We start from the raw sequence: 25,603 nt of genomic DNA, 5'->3' as shown, positions 1-25,603 counted from the left end.
GATGGAATGCAAAGAGGGAAATATTCATAGTCAAGAAGACCAAACCAACATTTCAGATCAGAGGTGGGCATTTGCACCTCCATTTATCAAGGAGGATATTGGTGACAACCCAAAGAGAACAGCAGAGATCTCGTGCAGCCACCAATAATTCTTCATCCACACACACACATCCACACACTTAGCTAGGTTTAAGAGGCAGTCCTTTGCTCAACTCCGGGCACCGCAATCTAACTGCAGCCCCAAAAATAAGGAATATGCTAATTTACACCATTATGGGATAATAATTCCTTCTTGGAATGTTATGTCCACATCTCACATTCCTATAGGAAACAAGTTAGAAGTTTCTCAGCCAGCCATACCTATGCTCACATTCCTCGTCTCTTGGGCGACCTGGACTTCCATATTTCTACTATTCCGTTTCTCCCGCGACCGCTTGTTGTTCTTTGACGTGATGTAGTCATTCATGGGCTGAAGGCTCTCATTCAGGGGGGTGACAGCAGCAGAGGGCACGGACGAGGTGGGTGTGTTAGATTTGGTTCCGGTGGTGCTGGGCGTAGCAGCTGCCGAGGACTGTCCAGACTCAGACATTTCATCAGGCGGGCACTAGGGGCACAGCAGTTTGGAGGGGGTGGGAAGAGAAGGGATGGGGAGGCAATCACATGCATCAGTTAATTTTTCCTCCCATTTACTGGCCAGGTGGCTGCCTTGTAGCATTGTGATATACGAGCACTATGCACTAAAAAGCCTATAACGGCCACTACAAAAATGAGGCCCAGTGTGGTACAGTGGTTTAGAATGTTGTGTCTGGACTTTTATAAACAGCCAGGTTCAAGTTTCCATTTAGCAATCAAGAGAAGTGGGTGCCCTCGGGCAAGTCACCATTAACCAAACCTACCTTGCAGAGTTGTTGTGAAGGATAAATTTAATTAGACCATACAAAAATATTGTAATTCTCCCAAGATTTTTAATGGCCCGTTAGCAGCTTTTAAGATTCACTGTGCTGCTTAAGAAAAGTCATGTTTAGTTTATGTGTTTTATTCTCTGATACGTAATATCCTCACGTAAAATCCTCTTTTTTCCTTTTCTCTCCAGAACGCCTCAGATTTTTGTTTGGCTCACCCCTTGGCCTGAGTGCTTAATGGTGAATAATGGCCCACAAGGAGCCACAATGTGTTGGAGGCCTTGTGTCATCTATGGGTGCTAGTGAATCCCATCTTCCTGAGTTATAATTTGACCCTTGCTTATTATATAAGGAACAGGCAACCACACAGTCAGAAGGCACCAAACCTCTCTACTCACTAGACCACACTGGCTGTTGTTGCCCCGATGTGGCAAGGTTCATAATTATGACCAAATGCTGGACTCATTGTTTAGGGGCAAACTACAGAAGCAAACAAGCCAAAGGATCCAGTCAAGGGACCGTCACTAGTGACAGGACTTTTAAAAACAAGAGCACATACGCACATCTGAAAAGCAGCGCAACTGAAACAAAGACACACATTTACACAAAACCATACCTATTCACCCAAACATCTGGAGGACCACAAGTTCCCCATTGATGTTATAGGACCATAGTACATAGTTCGTTTTTTAGGAGACTGGATGAGGACCATATTTGGCCACTGCAGGAACCATGTGGAGTCATCCTCCAGCTATCTTCATGGCTGATAGGAACCACTGTGGGACCAGTGCCAGCAATGGACTAGCCCTGGAGGAAAGGGGACCCTCTTTTCTAGAGGCACTTCTGACTTCTACACCAAATCCCTGCCACTTAAGTAAGAACACAAGAAGCACCACTGAACTCTTAGCTTTTGTTCAGGCAATTTGCAGAATGGTGATTTCTTCAAGGCCAGGGGTGATCTTGTTAACATTAGTCTAGAAGGATTCCCTTACTGCAAACCCAGCTATACTTCCACAGCTGACACATGCACGCACATACATACAGAGCATAGCAAAATGACAATGGAGACTGTGAAAAGATGGCCACTTAACCCTTTGCAGCCATACATTCTTAAAGGCAAGGATGCCATGCTTTAATGAGCAGCAGAATTTCAAGTCCTCTATATACTGTGCTGGCGAGCTTCAAGTAGCCTATGTGGTCTTAGAGACCAATTGTTTTCAGGTGTGTAACAAGAACAAGCTAGCAGCAGAAATCCTATCACAAAGGTACTATCAAAGACTAAAAAACCAGAGTAGTGTAATTCTCTACTAACAATACATTCATTTCCCTAATGGTTTTACTAGTGCCGAATGTTGTTTGCACAACACTTAGATGATATTTTGTTTGCACCTTGCCAACTAGAGAACAAAGCATAGGCTTGCCATATGTCAGGAAAATTCATGATGTGCTGGTTTTTGGGTGTAAAAATGGCGGCGGTGGGGGGGATTTAGCCAAACTGGCAAAATGTCTGGGAAAACCTGGATGCATGGCAACGCAATGAAAAAAGCAGTGGAAACAGCTCCAAAACCTTAAAATCACTATTTTGGGAGGAGAAATATGGCAAACCCAACAAAGCCTTGTTACCAAGTATGTGATATACTTGGTGATATACTGCATTTCCAACTTCAGGGAACCTTTTTTTGTTGTGGGGCAGGAAGCTATGAATGGTTTAAAGGCACAGGTCATAGCTTATCTCCTTCTTAGCAAAAGGCAGCAGCAGAGAGGAGAGGAAATCCAGATCAGGAGTACAAGAAAAGTTACAACAAAAAGGATTTAGACTAAATATTACACGGCTTCCCAATAAAGCATCCTAGGAACTGTAGTTTGTTAAAGATGCTGAGAGTTGTTAAGAGACACCATTCCCTTTAAAGGTAAAGGTAAAGGGACCCCTGGCCATTAGGTCCAGTCGTGGACGACTCTGTGGTTGTGGCGCTCATCTCGCTTTATTGGCCGAGGGAGCCGGCGTACAGCTTCCGGGTCATGTGGCCAGCATGACTAAGCCACTTCTGGCAAACCAGGGCAGCACACGGAAATGCCGTTTACCTTCCTGCCAGAGTGGTACCTATTTATCCACTTGCACTTTGTGGTTGGCAGGAGCAGGGACCGAGCAACAGGAGCTCACCCTGTCGCAGGGATTCGAACAGCCGACCTTCTGATCAGCAAGCCCTAGGCTCTGTGGTTTAACCCACAGCGCCACCCGCGTCCCCCATTCCCCCTTACAGAGTTACAATTCCAGAGTAGCTTAATAATCAGTCCATCTTCCTGGGGAGCCATGGAAATTGGAGCTCTATGTCAGAAATAGGGGACTCCTGATACGATTTTTGAGGGAAGCCATTTATGCATTGCCATGCATGTAACAAACTACCCACCAAACAATTTATGCCTAGGAGCTGGCACACCAATAACTGCAGATATATAATGGGTTTTTAAAAATTGGATTTTCTGTGGGGTGAGAGTAAATCTGGGTTATATGATTATATGAAGAAAAAGCAGAGGGTAGCATTTTTAGGACAACATGGAGACTGCAAAAAGAAATTCTGAGCAGGGGCAACATTGAGTCCATAATAAAATTGTCCTGATGGAAGCACCTTGAGAGTATGCTAGCTGATGGGCGAATGTTAAAATACTGCTGCCCCAGGCAAAAAAAAAAACTTTAGGAAAAGAACACTCATCACACACAGGAGTTTAGCTGAGCAAAGCATCAGCAAAGAAATGGCTATGAGCTGCAAAGGGTTACAGACACACACGAGGTCTCTCTGTCCTGATGGAGGTGCTGCTGACAAGTAGGCAAGGATGCCCTCGCTTCCATGATGGTGTTAGAAAAACCTTGTAGCTGGAGTTGGACTGCAGCTGGCCGAGGTCACTCAGATGCCAGTGGTCCACTGCGGGGGCGATCTTGGCGCCCACCTGCCCACGTACCATGTCATCTGTGAGGGGGATGTTCAGAGAATTGGGACGCCTCTTCATGCTAGAGACAGAAAAGGAAAGTCAGAGAGAGACAAGGAGAGAAAGCATGGGAAAGAGTTAGGAAACCAGCAGATCCTTGACGTGGAGAAAGCAGCAAAACAAACCCATCATAGTTAAGAGTGGGCCAAGTATCCCAAGGACAACCCATTAACATTCCCATAAGATTCAACTGCCCAAGAAGTGAAAAGTCCTTTTAAAAAACAGACACCAAGTTTCCAGACATCTGGGTGTGAAAATATGCTCCAAAGTGTATGTACCTGCTGAAATCTCTACCTGCTGAAGCCAGTGGGATGGTGGCATACATTTTGAAGCAGTTGGGGGCATTGGCACCTGCATAGTTCCATGAATAGTGGATAGGAAGCTGCCTTATACCAGAGCAGAACAATAGTCCATCTACGTCAACACTGTCTACACCGGGGTAACCAACATTGTGCCCACCAGATGTTGTGGAACTTCCCATCAGCTCCAGCTAGCATGGCCAGGGATTATGGGAGTGGTAGTACAGCAACACCTGGAGGCTGTCATGTTGGCTATGCCTGGTCTATGCTGATGGGCAGCAGTTCTCCTGGGTCTCAGGAAAGAGTATTTCCTGGCTCTACCTGAAGATACCAGAGATTGAATTATGGATCACTGGTATGCAAAGTGTGTGCTCTGCACCAGTGAGCAACAATCCTTCTGAAGTCAAACCAGACCTGATTATACAAAAAGGCAAATGAATGAATAAAACTGTAGAATAATTTATGAAAAATATGGAGACATAATGCAAATGTGCGTGGTTTGTACTACTCACAAAATTCTGTATTTCCTGGTGTGGAATTTTAAACCTTTCAGCACAAGATTCACACAACATCAACCCCAGGAATTGGGTTGGGTACCTGCCCTAGATGGAACTGCACTTCCTCTGAAGGAATAGGTGTTTAGTTTAGGGGTGATCCTAGATCCATTGCTGTCACTACAGTCTCATGAGTTTTTTGTTTGTTGTTTGTTGGTTGGTTGGTTTGGTTTTTTGCTGCTTTTACTGATAATTTCAATCGGTATATAACTTTGAATAAATAAAAAATAAAAATAAAATGCATCCCTGACTGTTGGCCATGGTGGCTGGAGCTGATGGGAAGAAAACTTCAACCTTATGCCAGAGGTTCCCCTTGCTCAACCTAGAACCTCTATGTTGGCAAGGGGAGTAGGGCAGCTTTGAACTTGCAAAACACTTTTCTTCCAACATGAACTGAGCAGGGAGCGGAGGTGGAGTTTCATGCAACACTCTATAGACTGGCAGCCTTAACTGCACTTGTGCTTCTCTGAGCTTATGCCAAAGATGGTGCTGCAGCAAAGCCTCAAGACTTTCCCCTGCTGTTCCTGGTACGGATCACCGCTTCTGCTGAACACAGAAAACCATTTCCCCAGGGATCCAGCTGAGAGGCAGTTACGAGCAGTCTGCTTGTGACCTTGTGTGAAACTGCTGTAATGGAACTCAAAACCCCCGGAAATCCGAAGAGCAAAGGCAGTGAACGAAAGGGCTGGTGAGACATGCTCAAACTCCTTTGAAAGTGAGAAGTCAAACCAGCAAAAGGGTGTGTGTGTGTCGAGACAAACAAATTTAATTGTAGGTGGGCGTGGGGAAATGGTGACAAAACTGCCCAACAGGAGATTTTCTCGCTTGAAGACATGAATGTCTGTGCTGGTGCATCCAACACTTGAATAGGGGGAGGGATTTCTCCCCCACCCCCACTCAGATAAATTGGGATCAGTCAAGGAAACTGAGTGCCAGTAGTTTCCAGGAAAAAAATAATTGATAAGGCCACACATTACCTTATATGAATCTTTGCATTTGCCTGTGTTGTTTTTTTAAGCAAGTCGTTTTTGCTTGGTGGGGGGCGGTGATTCTGGACTGGAACTACGATATGGGTGAAGAAGGCTTTGACATCACCCAGAGCCAACCACAACCCACCTCTGAATTTACTATTTATCATGGGAGGGAAGCAACTCTTTTGATGCTATAATGAGGGTCCCAGTGAGAGCCAGGTACATGTGTCTCAGACAAAAGAGGGGCTTTTATTTGGTGATCTTAGCAGCATTTGGGTATAGTGATATAACATGCTTGGCCAGGCTTCACTAAAGGGATGTTGCTAAAGGGAAAGGGACCCCTGACCGTCACGGACGACTCCGGGGTTGTGGCACTCATCTCGCTCTATAAGCATGGCCAGGGATGTCAGGTGACAGTGAAAGGCCAATCCATTGCCCGGGACAAGTTACAAAGGCTTTTAGGCCTGTGAACTTCCTGGATCTGTCTGAAGTTTGACTCCAGCTTGCTTGCAGTTTCCTGTCTTTGAAGTGATCTCTAACCTTAGGTTTGAATGCCTGACGAAAGCTAAGACTGTTAGAAGCAACCTACCTGTCAAATGCTTTCCTCCCCCCGCCACACCCACAGACTACAGGTGGCCCTCAGGGGGGAAAGGTGGCCCACCTCTGCTCCAAGGACACATAGCTCTTCCTAGATGCACTGCAAGTCTACCCATTGCAGTGACCTCTGCCAGGATTCGAACTAGTGCCAGCGCCAAGTGTGAGGGCACCATGGGAAAGTAGCCGCCATGGCCCCACTGCACCCCAGCCCCACCAAGTGAGCTTGTAGGCAGTGGCAAACAGCTTGGAAACTGCACTCTGTAGCGGGCAGCTATGAACTGCTCTTCATTGCAATTACCCACAATGCCCTGACAGAGAGCTGCCCTGGGGCATTATGGGCCTTTTTAAATTGCAGCTTCCCAGCTGCCTTCTGCTACCACTCTGTAATCCCAGGCCTCAGGCATTAGGAAGGATGGAAAGCCAAAGGCAGTCACTGGCTTCGGTAGGCCCTACTATGGCAGTGGAATCCTAGGCCACATCTGTACTATATATTTAAAGAACAATGATACCACTTTAACAGTCATGGTTTTTCTCAAAACATCCTGGGAATTGTAGTTTTTTTAAGGGTGCTGAGATCTGTTAGGAGACCCCTATTCCCCCCACAAGGCTACAATTCCCAGGATTCCCCGAGAGAGAGAGTAATTGCTAAGCCACTCTGGAAATTGTACCTCTGTGACATGAATAGGGGTGTCTCAACTCTCAGCACTTTAACAAAGTACAATTCCCAAGATTCTTTGAGGGCAACCATGATTATTAAAACGGTATAATACGGCTTTAAATGTATGGTGCAGGTGTGGCCCTGGTTGCTGTGTGAGGATATCAGGTGCTGCAGCGATGCCCAGTTCAAATGCTAGACCCTGTTCTTCGTCAAACATATGTTGGTGTGACCTGAGACCATTTCCTCTGCCTCTTTAGAGCCTAGGGAAATAGGCTGTCTTGCCTCGACTCACCAGCTTGTCTCACATCAACACAAAACAGCAAAAGCGCTGTTAATGGTCACAGCTACTCCCCAGCAAAGAAAGAGTTCCCAACCCAACAGATACAGATTCTCCCAAATTACCTTTTCCTCCATGACTGGCGGTGACTGAAGTGACAAACAGAGAGCAGCCCACACAAGAAAGGCAACGGCACAAGAAGCAAGACAAGAGAATAACCATTAGAGTGCAACAGTCATGCAAGCACACACACACACACACACATATGTCGTTATGTGCTCACAGAAATGCTCGCCTGAGCAGAGATTGAGACATTGGCACACATAAAACACCCAGCCTAACGAACATGCAGTGGGTCTGGAACACACAATGGTAATACATACAGTCCAGTGAGGGAGGTTCAGGGGTGGCAAGAGAGGGAGAGGGCCTTTGCAGATGTAGCTCCCCATCTGTGGAATGTTCATCCCTGCCTGGTGCTATCAGGAACATCCTTCTGGCACCGCCTTAAAACTTACCTCCAGTTTTAAAAAAGGATTAGGGAGCAGTTTCTGTTCCTTAAGCCAGTAAAGAAAATACATAAGCAAGGCCTCATAAGATTTCAGAAGCCAGATCAGGGATGGGAGGCTCTCCAAAAGTGAGGGCTTTATTGCCTCACATAGTGCTTCGCTATCTCTAACAGAATAATATACTGCAAAGCAAGCAAATGTAGACAGCCAGGCAAAAATCTGCATAATGATTGGTCCATTGCAAAATTAGCATCGTGCAGAATATTATTTATTCCTTCATTCTGGTAGGTCACAGAGTGGTTTTAACAACTGGTCCTTCTTCCCAGGGACCTCTGGGAACTGTAACTCAGGAGAATAAAGGTAAAGGTAAAGGTACCCCTGCCCGAATGGGCCAGTCTTGACAGACTCTGGGGTTTGTGCGCCCATCTCACATCTATTGGCCGGGGGCCAGCGCTGTCCGAAGACACTTCCGGGTCACGTGGCCAGCGTGACAACGCTGCTCTGGCGAGCCAGAGCCGCACACGGAACGCCGTTTACCTTCCCGCTGGTAAGCGGTACCTATTTATCTACTTGCACCCGGGGGGGGCTTTCGAACTGCTAGGTTGGCAGGCGCTGGGACCGAGCAGCGGGAGCGCACCCCGCCGCGGGGATTCGAACCGCCGACCTTTCGATCGGCAAGCCCTAGGCGCTGAGGCTTTTACCCACAGCGCCACCCGCGTCCAACTCAGGAGAATAGGGGCCTCTTAAAAACCTTCAACACACCATTAACAAGCCACAGTTCCCATGATTCTTTGGGAAGTGCCATGTCTGTGAAAGTGGTATCATAGTGCTTTAGATGTATGGTGCAGATGTCACCTAAAGCAGTCTGCAATGCAAACAAAGAGCTGCACCTTTTTCTGCAACTTCAGTAACTGGGGAAAGCGGCAGCCCCAGTTGCATAGCTGGCTGATGGCTGTCTCCATATTGTGATTTTTTTTTATAAAAAAGGGGGTGAGTGAGTTTTTGCTTCTTCTTCTTTTACACACTCCATCAGTGTAGACAACAAATAATTAAAATAAACAATAAAAAGCGATTGAAAACAAAAGCATCAAAAGCAACAGCATTTAAAACAGAGATGGGGGGGCTTGTGGCACTTTGCACTTTGTTGGATTCCAACTCCCATCAGCCCCACCCAGTAGGGTCAATGGTCAGGGATGATGGGAGTTGTAGTCCAGCAAGATCTGGGATAGTCCAACTCACACGGAGCTTTTTAAAAGAAAAGCAAAAAAAGCACACCAGCAGAGATAAAGCAAACATAAGCAGCATAAAAATGACAGAGGACTGTAGACAACTAAGTTCTACTCAAAGTAGCCCCGCTCAAATTAATGGGCCAAAGTTAGTCACTCCTATTAATTTATATGCATCTGCTCTGCATAGGAATAACGTTGGATATAACCCAGAGAAAACAGAATGGAGTTAAAAGCTTGGTGCAGTGCAAAGGTCTTTGGGGCCAAGAGTACAGCAAAGGAGGTGCCTGGGGCCAGGTGAGCATTCAACAGTCAGGGAGCCCCATTCTTCAGTAAACACCCCACTGCACCTCTGATGGCAGGGGGGCTTGGAGAAGGGCCTCTGGTGAAACCCATAGCTTTCAGGTGAGCAGATGTGGACAAGTGGTTCTTCAGGTACCCGAGTCCCAAGCTGTGAAGGTCTTTAAGCAGGGTTAGTGAATGTTGGATTGTCCTGCTGGCAACCTCCCCAAAACTCTAATTGCCATAACCTCCCTGCCACACCTCTAAGGTAGGGAGAGAATCTCCTGGTTCTCTCACCAGCTCTGAGTTGAGAGCTGGAGGTGAGGCTGAAAACAAGAAGTCCAAAGGCATACAAAAGTGCAACAATACACAAAAACAATCTAGAGAGCGGCAAGGCACGCTGCATCACAAACACACATGAAGTCTACGACATGTTCTCACCTCTCTAAGGCCCCCATGTGCATTGTAGATTTAAAGTGGTAAACAGTCATGGCTTCTCTCAAAGAATCTTGGGAACTGTAAGGTGCTGAGAGTTGTTAGAAGACTCCTATTCCCCTCACGGAGTCCCAAGAATGAGTTAACAATTAATTTCCCTTCCCAGGAATCTCTGGGAATTGCAGCTCTGTGAGGGGAATGGGGTGCCCGAGCAACTCTCAGCTCTCCTAGCAAGCCACAGTTCCCAGGACTCTTTGAGGGATGCCATGACTGTTTAAAGTGGTATCATAGTGCTTTATATGCATTGTGCAGATGGGGCCTAAGAGGCTAAGCAGATGGAGACACAAAAGCTATATGGAGAGCAAGCAGAGGGGAGGTTTATGGTGAAACAGGTTTGCAGCTCTTGAGCCATGTGTGTACAAGGCACAGCCTGGAATGAAGGAAAAGCCCCCTTGACTCTGGATAGCTGGTTAAAGGAGACTCCCAGGCGTAGTCTTCTATCTTCTGAGGAAGCAAGCCACCCACCAGTGCCCAAAGAGGCTTTAAAAAGATGGATAACTTGCCTAATACACAGCAAGAAACTGATGTTGCCATTGTTTCACTTATCAAACAAAATGCAAGAGACACAAATGAACACCCCAATCACAGATCTCTCCCTTACTTGTCTATTACAGTAGTCCCCAGAGGTTATTGGACTACAACTCCCATCATCCCTGAATGTTGGCTACACTGGCTGAGGATGGGAGTTGTAGTCCAACAACATATGGAGACCCAAGGTTGAACACAACTGCATAAGACAGAGATGAGAAAGCTCTGGCCCCCTGTGTGTTATCTTGGGGGGGGGGAATATGAAGGTTGTTGGGGAGGGGAAACCCACAGCTCGGGGGAAGGGTTCAGCACTCCCACCAACCACTCCTTCTGCTTCAAACAACACCCTCCCTTCACCACTTTTCGATAAAGGCCTGGGACCTCAGATCCACTTTGTCACCTAACTCCCATTCTTCTCCTGAATTGCTCCTATCACATCCAGCGTGCTCGGAGCTAGCTGAGGATCAAAGCAGCAGACTGATTCATTGGCTGTTCCCAGGACCCATGTTTAGGACTCACCTTATTTCTGTGATTTCAAGTTATTTTAAACTGTTTTTAATATTGCATTTTACTTACTGTAACCCACTCTGGGACCTCAGGGTGAAGAGTGGATTTTATTATTATTATTATTAAAGAAGAAGAATGGTTTGCAATCAAACTTAGGGACACCAGCGATAAAAGAGATCAGCTACTGCTACTTTTGGTCACTCAGAGAGCACAGGAGACTGAGTCAGTGCCTTCCCCCTAAAACATATATTCACAGTTCAGAAGTCATCTGAGTTTTGTTTTGTTTTGTTTTCCAGGTACAAAGCCAAGGTGCAGCATTACCTCCTTCCAGGTAGTCCACTCTCATTCTGACTATTTCCAGCAACTTGCTGCATCTTGGATCGCTCAATGTGTTCCACGTAGGTCTGGATCATCTGCGAAAGGAGCAGGGAAATGCAAAATGAAGATTGAACATCCCAACATTTTATTTTCTGGACAACCATTTCTTTCAAAGAAAGGGATGTCCTTAAAGATCGGAACAGCCAGCGATGTTGTGGGAAACATTTGCTCTAGGAAAAGCAGCTGGCCCAAAGCAGAAGTTAACTGAGCACCAGAGTCAAGAGTGAGCAGAATTTACAGCATTACAGGCTTGCAGAGCTCTCTTCCTCTATCTGTGCCCTTCTCCACTTCTTATGCAAATAGTTTGAAAATGATTTTTATCCCTCTGAAATGACGACTTACCTCTGTGTGACGCTGGTGAAGAGCATTGTACTCTTTCTTCATTTCTGATTCACGCTCTTCCAGCCTGGAAACTGTTCATTGAAAATAAAAGGGAGAAGGGAGAGAAAGATAACTTTTTTGATCTATCATCTCCAGGAGGGGTGAACGTGGAAACACCAAAAGGAATGAGGGTGCAAGCACAAGTATGTCATTTGTAGCTCAGTGCTTATGGCCGAGGCGTGACAGGCTGAAGGTACCCAGCGGAATCACTGGCACCTCTAGGTAGGTCTAGGAAAGACTCAAGTTAGGAAGCTGTTTCATGGAGTCAGGCCATTAGTTCATCAAGCTCAGTATAACCAACACTGACTGGCAGCAATGGTCCAGTGTTTTAGACAGGAGTCCTTCCCAACTGTAGACATGAGGGATGGAATCCAGGATCTTTTATCCACCCCTGCTGTCAATTATTGTTTTGAGTATCCCTGTGATCTTCTTCATTTATGTTTCAGGGGTGGGTGTGCCTTCTGTATTTAATAAAAATGATTAAACCTATTAAAAATAGTGATCTCGATAATGAGAGAACCCTTTCTCTTTTAAAATAATTCTATTAAATAAAGGGGAACACAGAGGTCACATTAAAATAGGATTGCTTGTTCCTTTCCTCTAAGCTAAGGGCCTTCAGTCTGAAACCCTGGATAGCATAGATCATTGGTCAGCAACCTTTTAGAGCCTATTTGGAATTTTGAAACAGTGTCTGAATGCATATCTCCTAGATCCAAGAATGGACAAACTCTGTCTCTGGCTTTCTATGGGGTTCAGTAGGACTGAAGTCGATCCTGCTGAAGTCGCATGATTCTGTGCAGGTTCCCTGAAAAACCACCATCAAATTAGAGCTTGCATTGGTAGGACTACACACTAAAAAACTGCACTTCAGGATTTGCCATAGAAATGATAATCCAAGGTATAGATCCTCGTGGTTCTTCACAAAGATGACAACAACAGCACCAACAGATCACACAGCACATCTGCAAACACCGACGCAGACTATGATTTGATGGTGGTTTTGAGGGGGATCTCTTGAAAAAATATGAGAATCCATAAGTATCCATGCCTTTAATCTGTACTTTTCTCCCATGGCAGTGCTGTAAAGCACTGGATCCATAAACTTTATGGTTCAGTCAACAAAGACTGGTGTGACCTGTGACTTGATAGTGGTGGTTAAAATAAGCCCTGTGAAAATAGTGGTGGACTTGATAGTGGTGGTTAAAATAAGCCCTGTGAAAAAATAAGCAATTTCAAGATGATCCATTTTACTGGCTCAGACGGGTGTGTATGTGTGTGAGCACAGAATGGCAAAAGCAATACTGGCTCCCTCTTCCCTCAATTCTCCAGATATTTTGTGGTCACCTAGAATAGAAGATTTTTAAAAACAGTAAATGCTTTAGAAGAGATTTGTAACCTGTAGCCCTCCATGTACTGTTGGACTACAACTCCCATTATCCCTGCCATTTGGGAATACTGGCTGGTGCGGATGGGAGCTGGTGTCCAGTGTCATCTAGAGAACCACAGGTTCCTCACCATTGCATTTGTTCAATCAGTATGGACAAACCCCTATTGAATTCAACACAATTTGTGTATGATTCACAGAGCTTCAGACAGACCGTGCACATGATTTTCACTTACTCTGGTCTGCGTAGTTTTTGGCCTTTAACTCCAGCTGCCGTGTTTGAAATTCAAGGTGCTCAACCTGTATCTGCAATTCCTTCTTCTCCTGCTCCAGTGCATCTTCAAATTCAATGAACTTCTACATGGGCCCAATAAAAAAACAAACAGAAAAACGTGATATATGTAAGTGGAAAATTACAGCTATCAAATGGACACTGTGACAGGATTGAAGGGGTGTCTTCACTTCCACCTAATCATCTGACCATATGAAAACTGAAGTGGTGCTGTCTTGTGAGAGGACTGGTGTCACTTGAGCGAATGAATGTTTGAACTGGTCCTCAGAGGTGTTATAGCAAGGAGAGGCTTAGGAGGAGAAATACAATGATACTGTATTATTAAGCATCCTCCTCCTCCTCCAAAATCTAAACAATATAATCACAATTTAAAAATAGGGGGGGGGGACATGCAGTTCCGTATTAAAATAAATTATCATTTCAATAGGCAAAGTTGTCAATTTCAGTTTCTTTCACTTTCCAGTCTAAAATTCAGTTTGTTACATTTCCACATCAGTTTGTGATTATAACCCAGTGTGGATTAACAACCAAGCTCTCCTTCCAGGTAGCTCTGGGAACTATAGCTCATGTGAGGGGAGTAAGACTCTCCTAACAACTCTCAGGACCCTTAACAAACTACAGTTCCCAGGATTATTTTGGGGAAGCCATGACTGTTACAAGTGGTATGATACTTCCTGAAATGTAAAATGCAGATGGGGCCTAACTTGGTCTGTCTTGAACATGGAAGCGCAGTGGGAGTCATTTGCTGTTCCCTTCAGGCAAAATCTCTTGGGCCAAACCAGGTTCTCCCACAGCCATTTAAGCTTCCAAAGGTGACTAGCAGATCTAGGGCCTGTGACCCTTCATATGTTGTTGGGCTACAACTCCCATAATCCTTAACCACTGACCACGTTGGCTAGCGATGATGGGGATTGGGAGTCCCACAATGACAGGAAGGCTACAGGGGGCCCCATCCCTAATCTACTAGTAAAGGTAAAGGTACCCCTGCCCGTATGGGCCAGTCGTGTCCGACTCTAGGGTTGTGCACCCATCTTACTTAAGAGGCCGGGGGCCAGCGTTGTCCGGACACTTCCGGGTCACGTGGCCAGCGTGACAAGCTGCATCTGGCGAGCCAGCGCAGCACACAGAAACGCCGTTTACCTTCCCGCTAGTAAGCGGTCCCTATTTATCTACTTGCACCCAGGGGTCCTTTCGAACTGCTAGGTTGGCAGATGCTGGGACTGAGCAACGGGAGCGCACCCTGCCGCGGGGATTCGAACCGCCGACCTGACAATCAGCAAGTCCTAGGCACTGAGGTTTTACCCACAGCACCACCCGCGTCCCTAATCTACTAGTAGGTCGTTCATAGTAGATATGGGGCCTTGCGCAGCTCCCTGCAGCAGTCAGAAAGGTGCCCAATAAGTCTGTGCGCAAACTCAAACACATCCACTCTGCTCCTCCTTTTCTTCAGCAAACCACAGAAGCAAACCACAGTGGCACAGTTTTATGTCTGCACTTGTGGTTTGTTTCTAAACAAAACAATAAACCTTGGATTCACATCAACGGCTTGTTTGCAGCAAATCTAAACATAAGGTCACAATGCTAAGCCTGTCACTCTGTGGTTTGTTTCCTCACCAGAAATTATGGTTTATGCAACTTGCATGGGTTGGCAACCCTAATAAGCAGCAGATCTAGGGCCAATTTGCTTATCTGGCCACCCAGTATGTTAATGTTTATAAGAGACATTTATGCTTAGGATATATTCACATATAATGCTTTTAAAAACACGTATCGAACTCCTTTACCCTACGTATTTTATCCTTTCAAAAGTTAAGTACAGTGGTACCTCGGGTTACAGACGCTTCAGGTTACAGACGCTTCAGGTTACAGACTCCGCTAACCCAGAAATAGTACCTCAGGTTAAGAACTTTGCTTCAGGATGAGATCAGAAATCGTGCAGCTGCAGTGTGGCAGCAGCAGGAGGCCCCATTAGCTAAAGTGGTACCTCAGGTTAAGAACAGTTTCAGGTTAAGAATGGACCTCCGGAACGAATTAAGTTCTTAACCCGAGGTACCACTGTAAGTGGATTTTAACCCAGTTGGATTGAAAACTTAAGTTATGAGCTTTTAACACTTTGGTAAGAAATAGTTCAAGCCTTAGTGACTGCTGAGCAACCAGAACAGATCGGTGACATTTGTGTATGTGTTCATGTGTGAATAGGTTTCGGTTTTGCCCTCTTGCACAAGAGAGCCTTCATAGCAAAAAGCAACAATTTTACAACCCAAGCCAAGCAAAAAACTGCTGAGAGTGCTATCCCTGTGAACATGCAAGGCAAAGCCCAGAAACGAAAACCAACAAATGCCATCTTGAGAAGCAGAATGAAGTGCAAATAAATAATTTAGAAGCAAGCAGGAATTGCTCGATGCATTGTGATATTTACGGGCAGCGAGAACATCTTCTTCATAAGGGTCTATTATGTGTCATGTACAAAAACGGACAGTGCATGAAGCTGATCACACTGGAACCATGCATAGGGGAAACAGATAGATTAGAGGGAGGTCCCTTGGGGAGGCACCACAGCTCATTGGGATGGCACATGCATAACGTGGAAGAGATCCTGGGTTCAATCTCTGGCACCTTCAGTTTAGAAGGACCAGGCAAAAGGTAATGGGAAGGACTTCTGCCAGAGACCCTGGAGAGTTGCTTGTGATCAGAATAGGCAACACTCTGCTAAATTGGCACCTGCTCTGACCTGGTGCAAGGTAGTGTCCTATGTTCCTATATAACCCCCAAACAACAACACACTAGCTTTCCACGCAATCAGCCACCTCCATTCTGAACATAAATTTAAAAATCCAAAATAAAAACAAAAAAACCTAGCAGCACATTTTGAAACATGTTTAGAGACAGGGATCCTTCCCTCTTCAGCCTCTCTTTTGCCAAGGCACATCCTGGATGCATATACACCACCCATTTAAAGCAAGTTCCCCCTGCCCAAGAATCCTACGAACAACAATTTGTTAAGGTGCTGGAAACTGCAGCTCGGTGACAGCGGAATTACAGTTCCCAGGACTGTGCGTGCATTTTAAATGTACACAGCCAGTGGCTCAAAATACTACACATCACACCCAAAGTCTGCGTACACAAAACATACAATAGTATTCAGTCAATGTCACCCACCCCAATCTGCTTCCACATGTTCACCCATATACACAAACATTCACCATTCACCCAACCACTCCAATATGTCCCACTTGGCTACCAAGCACTATGTACAAATCATGGTGGAATCTGTGCAGGGTGAACCAATAGAAAAGATATTGCTTACAACACTAAAGTCTCAAATCAAATGTAACTGATCTGTAGAAAAGACCCCACAACCTGAGAAAAGGGTGAATGTACGTACTTTTGTAAACCTTTCATAAAAATTATTCCTTTTATTAAAAAAGATACCTCACCATGCATGGATGGCTGCAAGAAGTAGCCCTCAAAGCTCTTTGTTAGTTTTGCTATGGGGAAAGGTGGGTTATAAATGTGAAGAACTCTTTAAAAAAAATCCTCAGAACAAAAATCTGAAGTGAATGCTACCGCCCCGAGGATGCAAAAGATGTTAACTCAGACACGGAACGCATTAACGGACTCCCTTGCTCTTATTTAGCTTTCTCTTCTGTGCTTCTAAATCAGCAAGCGTAACAACTCCATAAAACTTCATCAACCGCTTGACCTCACATTGATTTCCATAAAGGCCTCACAGACATATGCAGTAAAATCGTGGCGCTCTAAAGCTCTTCCTTTCTTGCCAGGAAAACTAATTTTAAAAAATCCCACCCACTCCCTACTTTTAAGATATCATAAGAATAACTACTGCATGTCAGTCCAACAGTACATCTTCCTCCAAAAACCATTTCCAATTATAAACAATTCTATTATGGTAAGAATAACGTATGTTCTCCTCATGGGAGTCCAGCAGGGATGCAGCAAGGACTGCCACCCCCATGATAAACCATAATCCTCAGCTTTCTTTTTTTTTAAAAAAAAGGTTAAGTTTCTAGCATTTGTAGAACCTGAGATATGAGACAATCAAACTGTGATTAATCAGAAAAAGTCCCTTCGCATCTTTCAGGGTTTGACTCCCCCACCACAATGGGGGACCCCAAAAACAGTTCAAAGAGGGCTGAGCATTCCAAGTGTCAACACAACAGCAAGTTCCTGTAAATGGGGGTGGAATAAAAACCAGACAGAGAAATGGAATGGAGTAGCCTGGAAATGGACACGGCTCCCTGCTACCCTAAACAGGAGTATTTTATACTCACCATAATATTTTGTCAAAGTTTCCACTTGTAAACATCTAAAAGGTCTGTATGTGTATATTAAACTTAACTATGGTTTAATGGTGAACGTGCAGTGCTCTGGTACTCAGGAGAAAATCATGGGCACTGCACTCCTCCCCTGCTCCTGCTGAGATAGGTCATTATTTGGTTTAACGTTTCATCCTAATCCAGGTTCATGGTTTGTTCCTCTCCAAACAAACCACAAACTGTAGCCAAGGCTTGTTCTTGGATTACTGCTTGTGGCTTTTTTTTGGAGAGACAAAAACCACAAGACTGGGTCTGCAGTGAGTGAGGATTTAAGGGCCAGCAATTTTAGCCCGGTGCACCAGTACACTGTGTGTTCACTATCAAACCATGGTTAAGCCAAATTATATTTTTAAAGTAGGGATGGGGCACCTCAGGTCTGCTGATGGGATGTGGCCCTCAGGACTCTCTCTCTGGCCCTCGGGACTCTCCCTAGACCAAATGCTCTCCACAGCCACACCTTCCACCAGCCCAGATTTACACCCTCATTGAGAGTTCTGAATTTGACCTTGAAATCTTATTATGCTTCTGGCTTCCAGAGAGATGTGTAAGTAAACTGACATCCGTTGCTTCACCCACTTTTACTTCTGGCATATGGCCCCTAGAAGGGGATGCAACCCTCAGGTGAAGAAAGGTTGCTCACCCTTGGTTTAAAGTTACTGGTATGTGCAAACGAAGTCTGTGCCCTCCATCATCTTTTCTCCAAAGACCAATCAAAGACTGCAGGTAGGGAAGCACAGCATGGTTTAAAAAACAAACAAACCTGCATACACTTCTGTCTCTTTGAAATTGGTATTTCTCAGGGTCTGATTCAAGATTTTCCACATCTGGAACGCTTCAAAATCACTACAATAAATACAGTGGTACCTCAGGTTACAGATGCTTCAGGTTACAGACTCCGCTAACCCAGAAATAGTACCTCGGGTTAAGAACTTTGCTTCAGGATGAGAACAGAAATCACGGGGTGGAGGTGGCAGCAGCGGAAGGCCCCATTAGCTAAAGTGGTACCTCAAGTTAAGAACAGTTTCAGGTTAAGAACGGACCTCCAGAATGAATTAAGTTCTTAACCCGAGGTACCATTGTACTGTAAAAAAAAAAGAGTAAGAGCAATGTGTTCGCCAACTATAGCTTGGCATCAGCTGGAGAATGACAATGCAAGGTTAACCTCATACAAAGAGGACCTGCAAAGCAGCCACAAACTTTGTGATACCGCTACACATTAAGTATCCAAAGATGGAAAAATCATGAGGGCTTAGCCACCTGCAAGCCTAATCAATTTGATGCTACTTAGGAATTGGAAATTGTGGGGGTTTTGCCTTCCAATAGCTAAAATGTAAGGCTGCAAAAAGCTCCTTCGCTCTGGGAGCTTCAACTTTGGACGTGGACCAACAAATTGAAACTGAATGCAGACTAGATGGAGGTTTCATATTTCTGAGTTCCAGAACCCTGAATCTGGACCAGTAGCCAGGTCACATCTTTCGACACTGGTGACATATGTTGGTGGTAGTCAGCTTTGGACATGGTTGCATCCTCCTGGAGGGAACAGGTCCATAGCTTGTGATTCCTACTTGATTCGACATTGCCCCTGGAAACTCAGGTAGCCTCTACAGCTAGGAGTGCCTATTTCCAGCTATGGCTAGTTTGCCAGCTATGGCCAGTTTTGGACACAGATGACAACTTGGCCACTGTACCCCATGCTCTGCTAACCTCCACATTAGACTACAGTTTCCCATGTACTTTGGGCGTATGCAAAAATGCAGGATGTCAGTCCCACAGCCGAGTTGTCCTTTCCCTGTTCGCCATTTTTGACAGTGTAGTGATTTGGATCAGCTTTGGCAAACAATGAATGCCCCCATCATCGGTTAAAAGCTGGCGTGGGGCACATCAGGGCTGGGGAACAAATGTGGCCCTCCAGGCCTCTCGTAACTGGCCCTCAGAACTCTCCCCAAGCCACACCCCTCATTGGCCCAGCTTTGCACACTGAGTGTTTTTGCCTTGCTGGAATAGGTTCTTGAACTCTGATCAAGACACGTAAAATGTATTTGATAGAAAGTACACATGAATCCCCTATCTCCATTCATTCTCTATACTTTTCAGTAGTAACTCGTTAATCCTTAGCCACCTCTTCTCTAAGCTGAAAGCACCTTCAGGCCTGATCCAGCCAAAATTCAACACATCCTATGTCCCACTGATTTCCACAAGAGACCGCAATTCTAGGACAGTTGCCTAACAGCAAGGCCCACTGAATAGAGCGTGACTTACTTTTGAGTAAACAGTCATAGGGTTGTACTGTTACAAAACCCCACTCTTTTTCCCACTGAAAACAATGAAATCTTTAAACAGCACAATCCTATGTCTACTCAGAAATAAATTCAACCACTGAGTTCAACTTTGGTTGGATTGTGACTCTAATAGTTTTGATCTCTCCTTCTATGGAAGATAATAACCATTAAAAATATGAAAAGGCCATGGTTCTCAGGATGGGGAGGGGAAATCTGATGAGCTGTTTCTAATTTAGATAAGATTAAAGGAATTGTATGAATATGCCTGGGATTAAACAGCTGGCAAAGCACATCACTGACAAAAGTGCTTTTATATAAATACCAAAGAGAATTATTTTGTTCTCATTCTGTTTCAGGCTTCTTATACATCAGTTCACAGCTGCCCCATCTTGTTGCTTGCCACACTGCCATGTAGAACCACAGAATCATAGAGTTGGAAGGAACACTGAGGGTCATCTAGTCCAACCCCCTGCAATAAAGGAATCACAGCTAAAGAATCTCTGACAGATGGCAATCCAACCTCTGCTTTAAAACCTCCAAGGAAGGAGAGTCCACCACCTTCCAAGGTAGTCTTTTCCATTATCCAACAGCTCTTACCATCAGAAAGTTCTTCCTAATGCTTAGTCAAATTCTCCTTTATTGAAACTTGAATCCATTGGTTGAATTCCTACCCTCCAGAGCAGGAGAAAACAAGCTTGCTGCATCTTCCACATGACAACCCTTCACAAATTTGAAGATGCCTATCATATCACCTCTCAGTCTTCTCTTCTCCAGACTAAACCTAACCAACTCCCTCAACCATTCTTCATATGATTGAACTCCAGACCCCTTATCATAGTCATTAAATCATAGACTTTTAGCTGGAAGGGACACAAGAGTCATTTAGTCCAACCCCCTGCAGTGCAGAATTCTCTTGGTCACCTTCCTCTGCACACCTTCCAGCTTGTCAACATCCTTCTTAAACTGTGAAGTGATGCCAGAAGACCAGGCATCAGCCCAAGGGACCAAAAAAATGGCCCGACAATTGATGTAAGGGAAAGAGGCATCCGAGGCTGATGATGCAAAGAGAATTTACCCTCCAGCCGGACTGCATCCTTGGCATAGAAAACTCCCGACCTCCCAGCTCTACTGAGCCTCCTCAGATTAAAACATCAAGGAGAACACACTCTAAAAATAACAAGTGGGACCCACAACAAAACGTTGCAGCGTTGAATACTCCCACTTGAGATTCCAGGGGTTCACAGTCAATTAGCATTCTATGACCACTGAGCATGCTCAGTCTTCTTTAGGCTGCTTTTGTGTGGGCAGAGGCTCCTCCCTCAAGGCTTCCCCCCTTGAAAATATATTTTGCACTTCTAGAAACTTGGGGCAGGTGTAGAGAACCTTGGGCCCTCCAGCTGTTGGTGAACTACAATAACCATTGTCCCTGGCCCATTGGCCATGTGTGCTGGAGCTGATGAGTATTGTAGTTGCTGAACATCTGAAAGATTAAAAGCTCCCCTCACCTACAATAGAGTTTCTCTCATTCTGCTGCTTCAGAGGCATTCTTATATATGGATGGGTGGCCATTTTGGCTACAGAAGCAGATATACCCTTAGAATTAGAAATTAAGAACCAGGACAAAACTGAGCATATGTTTAAGACCAGGAATTGGTTTTCCATACCAGAACTGAGTTCACAATTCTTTCCACACAAAAATCCAGTCATTGTCTCCCAGCTTAAAAACTCTCTTTGGATGTGTACACACTATACCTTTAAAGCACATGTGAAGCACATTCTTTCCCTCAAAGAACCCCCACAGAGTTACAATTCCCAGAAACCCTTAACGAACTTCAGTGCCCAGAATTATTTGAGGGAAAGAATGTGCTTTGACTGTGCTTTCGGTGTATAGAGTGTATACAGCCTTGTTTCAGTATCTGAATTGAGGAAGGAGAGAAATATTTTTTTTAAAAAACTTTGATTATTTTTACTTACTATTACATTTATATCCAACTTCCCTTCAAGGAGCTCAAGGTGGTGTGCAACTTGAGGGGGTCACCTCATGCCTGGGGGCCAGATGAGGCTTTCCAGGCCTCTCTATCTAGCATTAAGAATTGTCCCAAGGCCACACCCCTTTGCACCCCAAGTCTATTTTTGCCTAGCTGGAATTTGCCTGATATTGCTTCTTTACTTACCTGGATGGAAGATAGAAGGGGGTGTGCATGTGTGCAGAAACTAGGCTATTGTACAAAGGTAAAATTTACATTAACTTCTCCCCCCCCCCACTTTTGCCCATGCCCACCACTGACATGAGACCTTTAGAAGGTTGCCCAGAAGACAATGCAGCCTTCAAGCTAAATAATAATAATCCCCCAAACCTAGTGTATACAGTTCTCCCCCCTCTCCATTTTATTCTCACAATAACCCTGAAAGGTAGCTTCAGCTGAGAGACAGCAACTGGCTCAAGGTCACCCAGTGAGACTTGGGGATTAGAACCCTGGTGCTCCAGGCCCTAGTCCAACACTCTAACCAGTAGGCCACACTGGCTGTTGTTGCTGCTGTTAAAAAACTGGGAGTCAGAAGAACTTGCAAATCTACAGCGAATCACTAAGAAATCAATCAAGTGCAATTCCAGTCATGCCACACCAGCCAACAACAAACAGAGCAACTTTAGCACTTGGGTCCACTTCCTTGGCATTTACAAACACCCCCTTTGCACAACGCAAGGGCGGGAACTAAAGATAGCAGAGACAGGCACTTCCAGGGCCTAGCAGTGTGCCACACAAACCTCCCCTCCTCTCCTTTCACCAACAAATGGTTGGTGGGATGGAGGGAAAGAGATCGCCCAGAGGGCAAACGGAACTTCTGGGAATTAAAAACTAGAAAAAACAGAAAAACGGGAGAAGCCGGCAGGGTGACTTTCTGGCGTCTAGTGATAGATTTATCTCACCTTGGCACAGGAATTGGTGTATGAATGGCAGAGGTACATGGCTGGTTGCCAAGGGCTGATGGAAAGGGAAGGCAGGTGGGCGCAGCTATCCTAGGCCCACCTTGCTGGGTGACCTCCAGTTGTTTTGGACTACAAATCCCATCAGCCCCAGGTAAAACAGTGTTGATGGGAGTTGCGGTCCAAAGACAAATGGGAAGCACCAGGCTGGGGAAGTCTGGCACCCAGACAGGGACAAGGTCCCAACCAATAGGGCAGACTATTTTAGGGAGGGGATCAGGAGGAAGAGAAGGTAATTTACTTGGAGGGGTGGGTGGCAGGTTGCAAAGGAAAGTATTTTGCACACAGCACTCCATGGAAAGTATCCCTGCAGCGTCTTCACTGCATCGGATCTTTGCTTCACCTCCCCCCACCCATCCTACTCTGGACGGATTCCGACTTGGGTTTTTTAATGTCTCCTGGACTCTAGTAAAAGAAACCTGGGTTTTGACAAGGGCTCCCCTCTGTCCCCTTTCCCATTTCAAGAAACGTAATCCACAGAGCTCTAATGCATTTGCCAGATTCCAGTGAGCTTCCCCTTTCCTCCTTCCCCCCTGCTCTTCAGCCAAGACAGAACAAGCAGTGGCTTATTCCTAACCCTTTCTCATGTTTGTTTGTTTTTAGGAGCCCAGCAAAGGCTCTACAGAACATTTCATCCTCCTGGAGAATCTGCTGCAGCTAAGCAGGTCCTGGATCTGTCCTTTGGATGGCAAATCCCATGCAGCTGCAGAATAATAGTAACACTACTACTGCTACTAAAAATAATAATAATCCACTATTAGTAGGTGAGGAATCCCAAGTACAATCCACATGAGCTGGGCCTGAGCTCCAGAAAGCCATCCTCCTGCCCAGATCTGGGCCACGGCAACACCACTTGCCTATGAGGCTGCTCGGGAGCAAAGGGGCTGCGGCGGCCTTGGTGGGTCCCCTTGGCTCCTCGCCTGGGCCTGGCCCAGCGCTGCGCCCTCGTTGCGCGCGCCGCGGCCTCTCCGCACCCCACCCCCACCCTTCCCCCGCTGCAGGCGCGTCGCCCGCAGGGGTCTCCCTCTCTCTCCCTGGGGCTCACCTCCTCGGCCTGCTTGCGCAGCGCCTTCTCCCGCTCGTACTGCGTGAGCAGCTGCTCGTTGTCCTCGCGCAGGAGCTCCAGCTCCACCTCGTGCTCCTGGTTGTCGGTCAGCACCGAGTCGAGGTTCTCCAGCACCGTCACCACCAGCGGCATCAGCTCCTTGACCACCTCCTCGTCGTAGCAGCGGATGAGGCGCTCGAACTCGCGGTAGATGCTGTTGGCCAGGCCCGACACCCGCTCCGACATCACCGAGCCCGAGCAGTAGTCGTCGCCCGGGTAGCCCCCGACGCCGCCATCGTCCAGCTGGATCTCCAACATCTTGGCGCCGCCGCCTCCTCCTCCTCCTCCTCCGCTGACCGACGAGCCCCGCGCCGCGGGTATAGAAGGCGCTCCCACCGATAGCGGCACCTGCTCCGCCGGCTTGCAGAAGATGGATGGCGGCGGCGGCGGCGATGCTGATGCTGCTCCTGCGCCTCCCGCTTCGGCCTCCGCCTCCCCAGCGCTCGGCTCGGCTCTGCCCAACGTCGCTTGCCCTGCGCCACTGGCCACTCCCGTTGCCGTCGCCTCTCCTCTCTCTGCCTTGCGCGCACAGGCGCATCAGCAGCAGAGACGCCGCTGCGGCCAGGCTGCTATTGGGAGGCGGGGGGCGGGGGTGGAGGGACGGAGAGAAGGAAGAAAGGTGGGTTTACAATCGGATTTCCCGTGCGCATCCCTCCTTCCTCCGCTCCAATATGGAATAGGTTTTCATCGTTACTAGGCTGGCCTGAGCTGTGGCCGTATTGGGGAGGGGGCGCGCAGATCCAGAATAATGCTGCCGCACAGCTCTCTTTGCGACGGCAAAGGACAGGGGGAAATGAGGACTAGCCTGCTTGCTATTTTTTTTTAAAAAAAATAAAAATCCGTGTGCCTGTATAATATTTAATTGGTTACATTTTAGGTACACGGCATAATATCCCCAAACTCCCATTTACTGAGCTGCAAATGAGATACGGATTTGGAAGAATCACCACCTAATACTAAGTAAGCTTCATTCAGCCTGGTAGGATTTGCTTCGGAGTGGACACAGGATAGATTGCTATGAAGATAGCAATCTGTGGGTGAATTTATCCCTGTGGGGATAAAGTTGGGCATTATCATTATTATTAAAACGCATTGTAGAATTCCCATGCATTATATCAGTGCAGTCAAGTCCACTTTCTTAAATCAGGAGCCTAAGCAGTGCACAAAACCATATGCTTATATAGTTGTTTAAGGGGGGGGGGTATAAATTCTGTATATAAATAATCATTTCAACCATAGAATTCATGCATTACACATAATACAACACATTTTAACTACTCCACAACAAAAACCCAGTTGCAAAATATTTCCATCTGATAAACATAAACAGGTCCCAATACACATTGGGACCTGTTTATGTTTATCAGATGGAAATATTTTGCAACTGGGTCTTCCATATGCTTTATTAAGGATGCCTAATGCCTTCAGAGAGACAAATGAGGCTGAACCCTGTATGAAAATAATAATCTCTAACCTAGAATCCCTTCCACTAAATCTAATGTGTATGAACTGGTTGCAATTACTCAGTGAAAGTTGAAAGCCACTCTACACATCTTCAGAGGTAACCTGCCCCCTACTTTTTAACTTTTTGTGTCTCATATCTGAGTTTCTGCATTGGAATCAAATTCATACATAGTTCACTTGATGGAGATATTTTGGTCTCCATCACACAACC

At 45.9% G+C, this 25,603-nt stretch overlaps 1 protein-coding gene across 13 annotated transcripts in view; it reads right to left on the bottom strand.

Moving 5' to 3' along the window:
* Positions 1-24,456, bottom strand: part of MAPK8IP3 (mitogen-activated protein kinase 8 interacting protein 3) — a 69,686-nt gene extending 45,230 nt beyond the window's left edge. For 9 of the 13 annotated variants that reach the window (XR_014213767.1, XM_082200039.1, XM_082200035.1 and 6 more), the window contains exons 1-7: positions 23,869-24,456; positions 13,166-13,286; positions 11,507-11,577; positions 11,108-11,199; positions 7,368-7,391; positions 3,767-3,908; positions 360-603 (exon numbers count right to left, since the gene is read on the bottom strand). Coding sequence is in view for 12 of the 13 variants with exons in the window: in XM_082200039.1 (XP_082056165.1) it covers positions 360-603; positions 3,767-3,908; positions 7,368-7,391; positions 11,108-11,199; positions 11,507-11,577; positions 13,166-13,286; positions 23,869-24,186 (1,012 nt within the window). In the remaining variant the exon portion in view is untranslated. The remainder of the gene's footprint in view (positions 1-359; positions 604-3,766; positions 3,909-7,367; positions 7,392-11,107; positions 11,200-11,506; positions 11,578-13,165; positions 13,287-23,868) is intronic. The other 4 variants (XM_082200031.1, XM_082200028.1, XM_082200036.1 and 1 more) reach the window with 4 other exon arrangements.
* Between the last annotated feature and the right edge of the window lie 1,147 nt (positions 24,457-25,603).

The sequence above is a fragment of the Podarcis vaucheri genome (genome assembly GCF_965113315.1).
Source record: "Podarcis vaucheri genome assembly, chromosome: 14".
Classification (NCBI taxonomy): domain Eukaryota; kingdom Metazoa; phylum Chordata; class Lepidosauria; order Squamata; family Lacertidae; genus Podarcis; species Podarcis vaucheri.
This window is presented reverse-complemented; position numbering and strand designations above follow the sequence as displayed.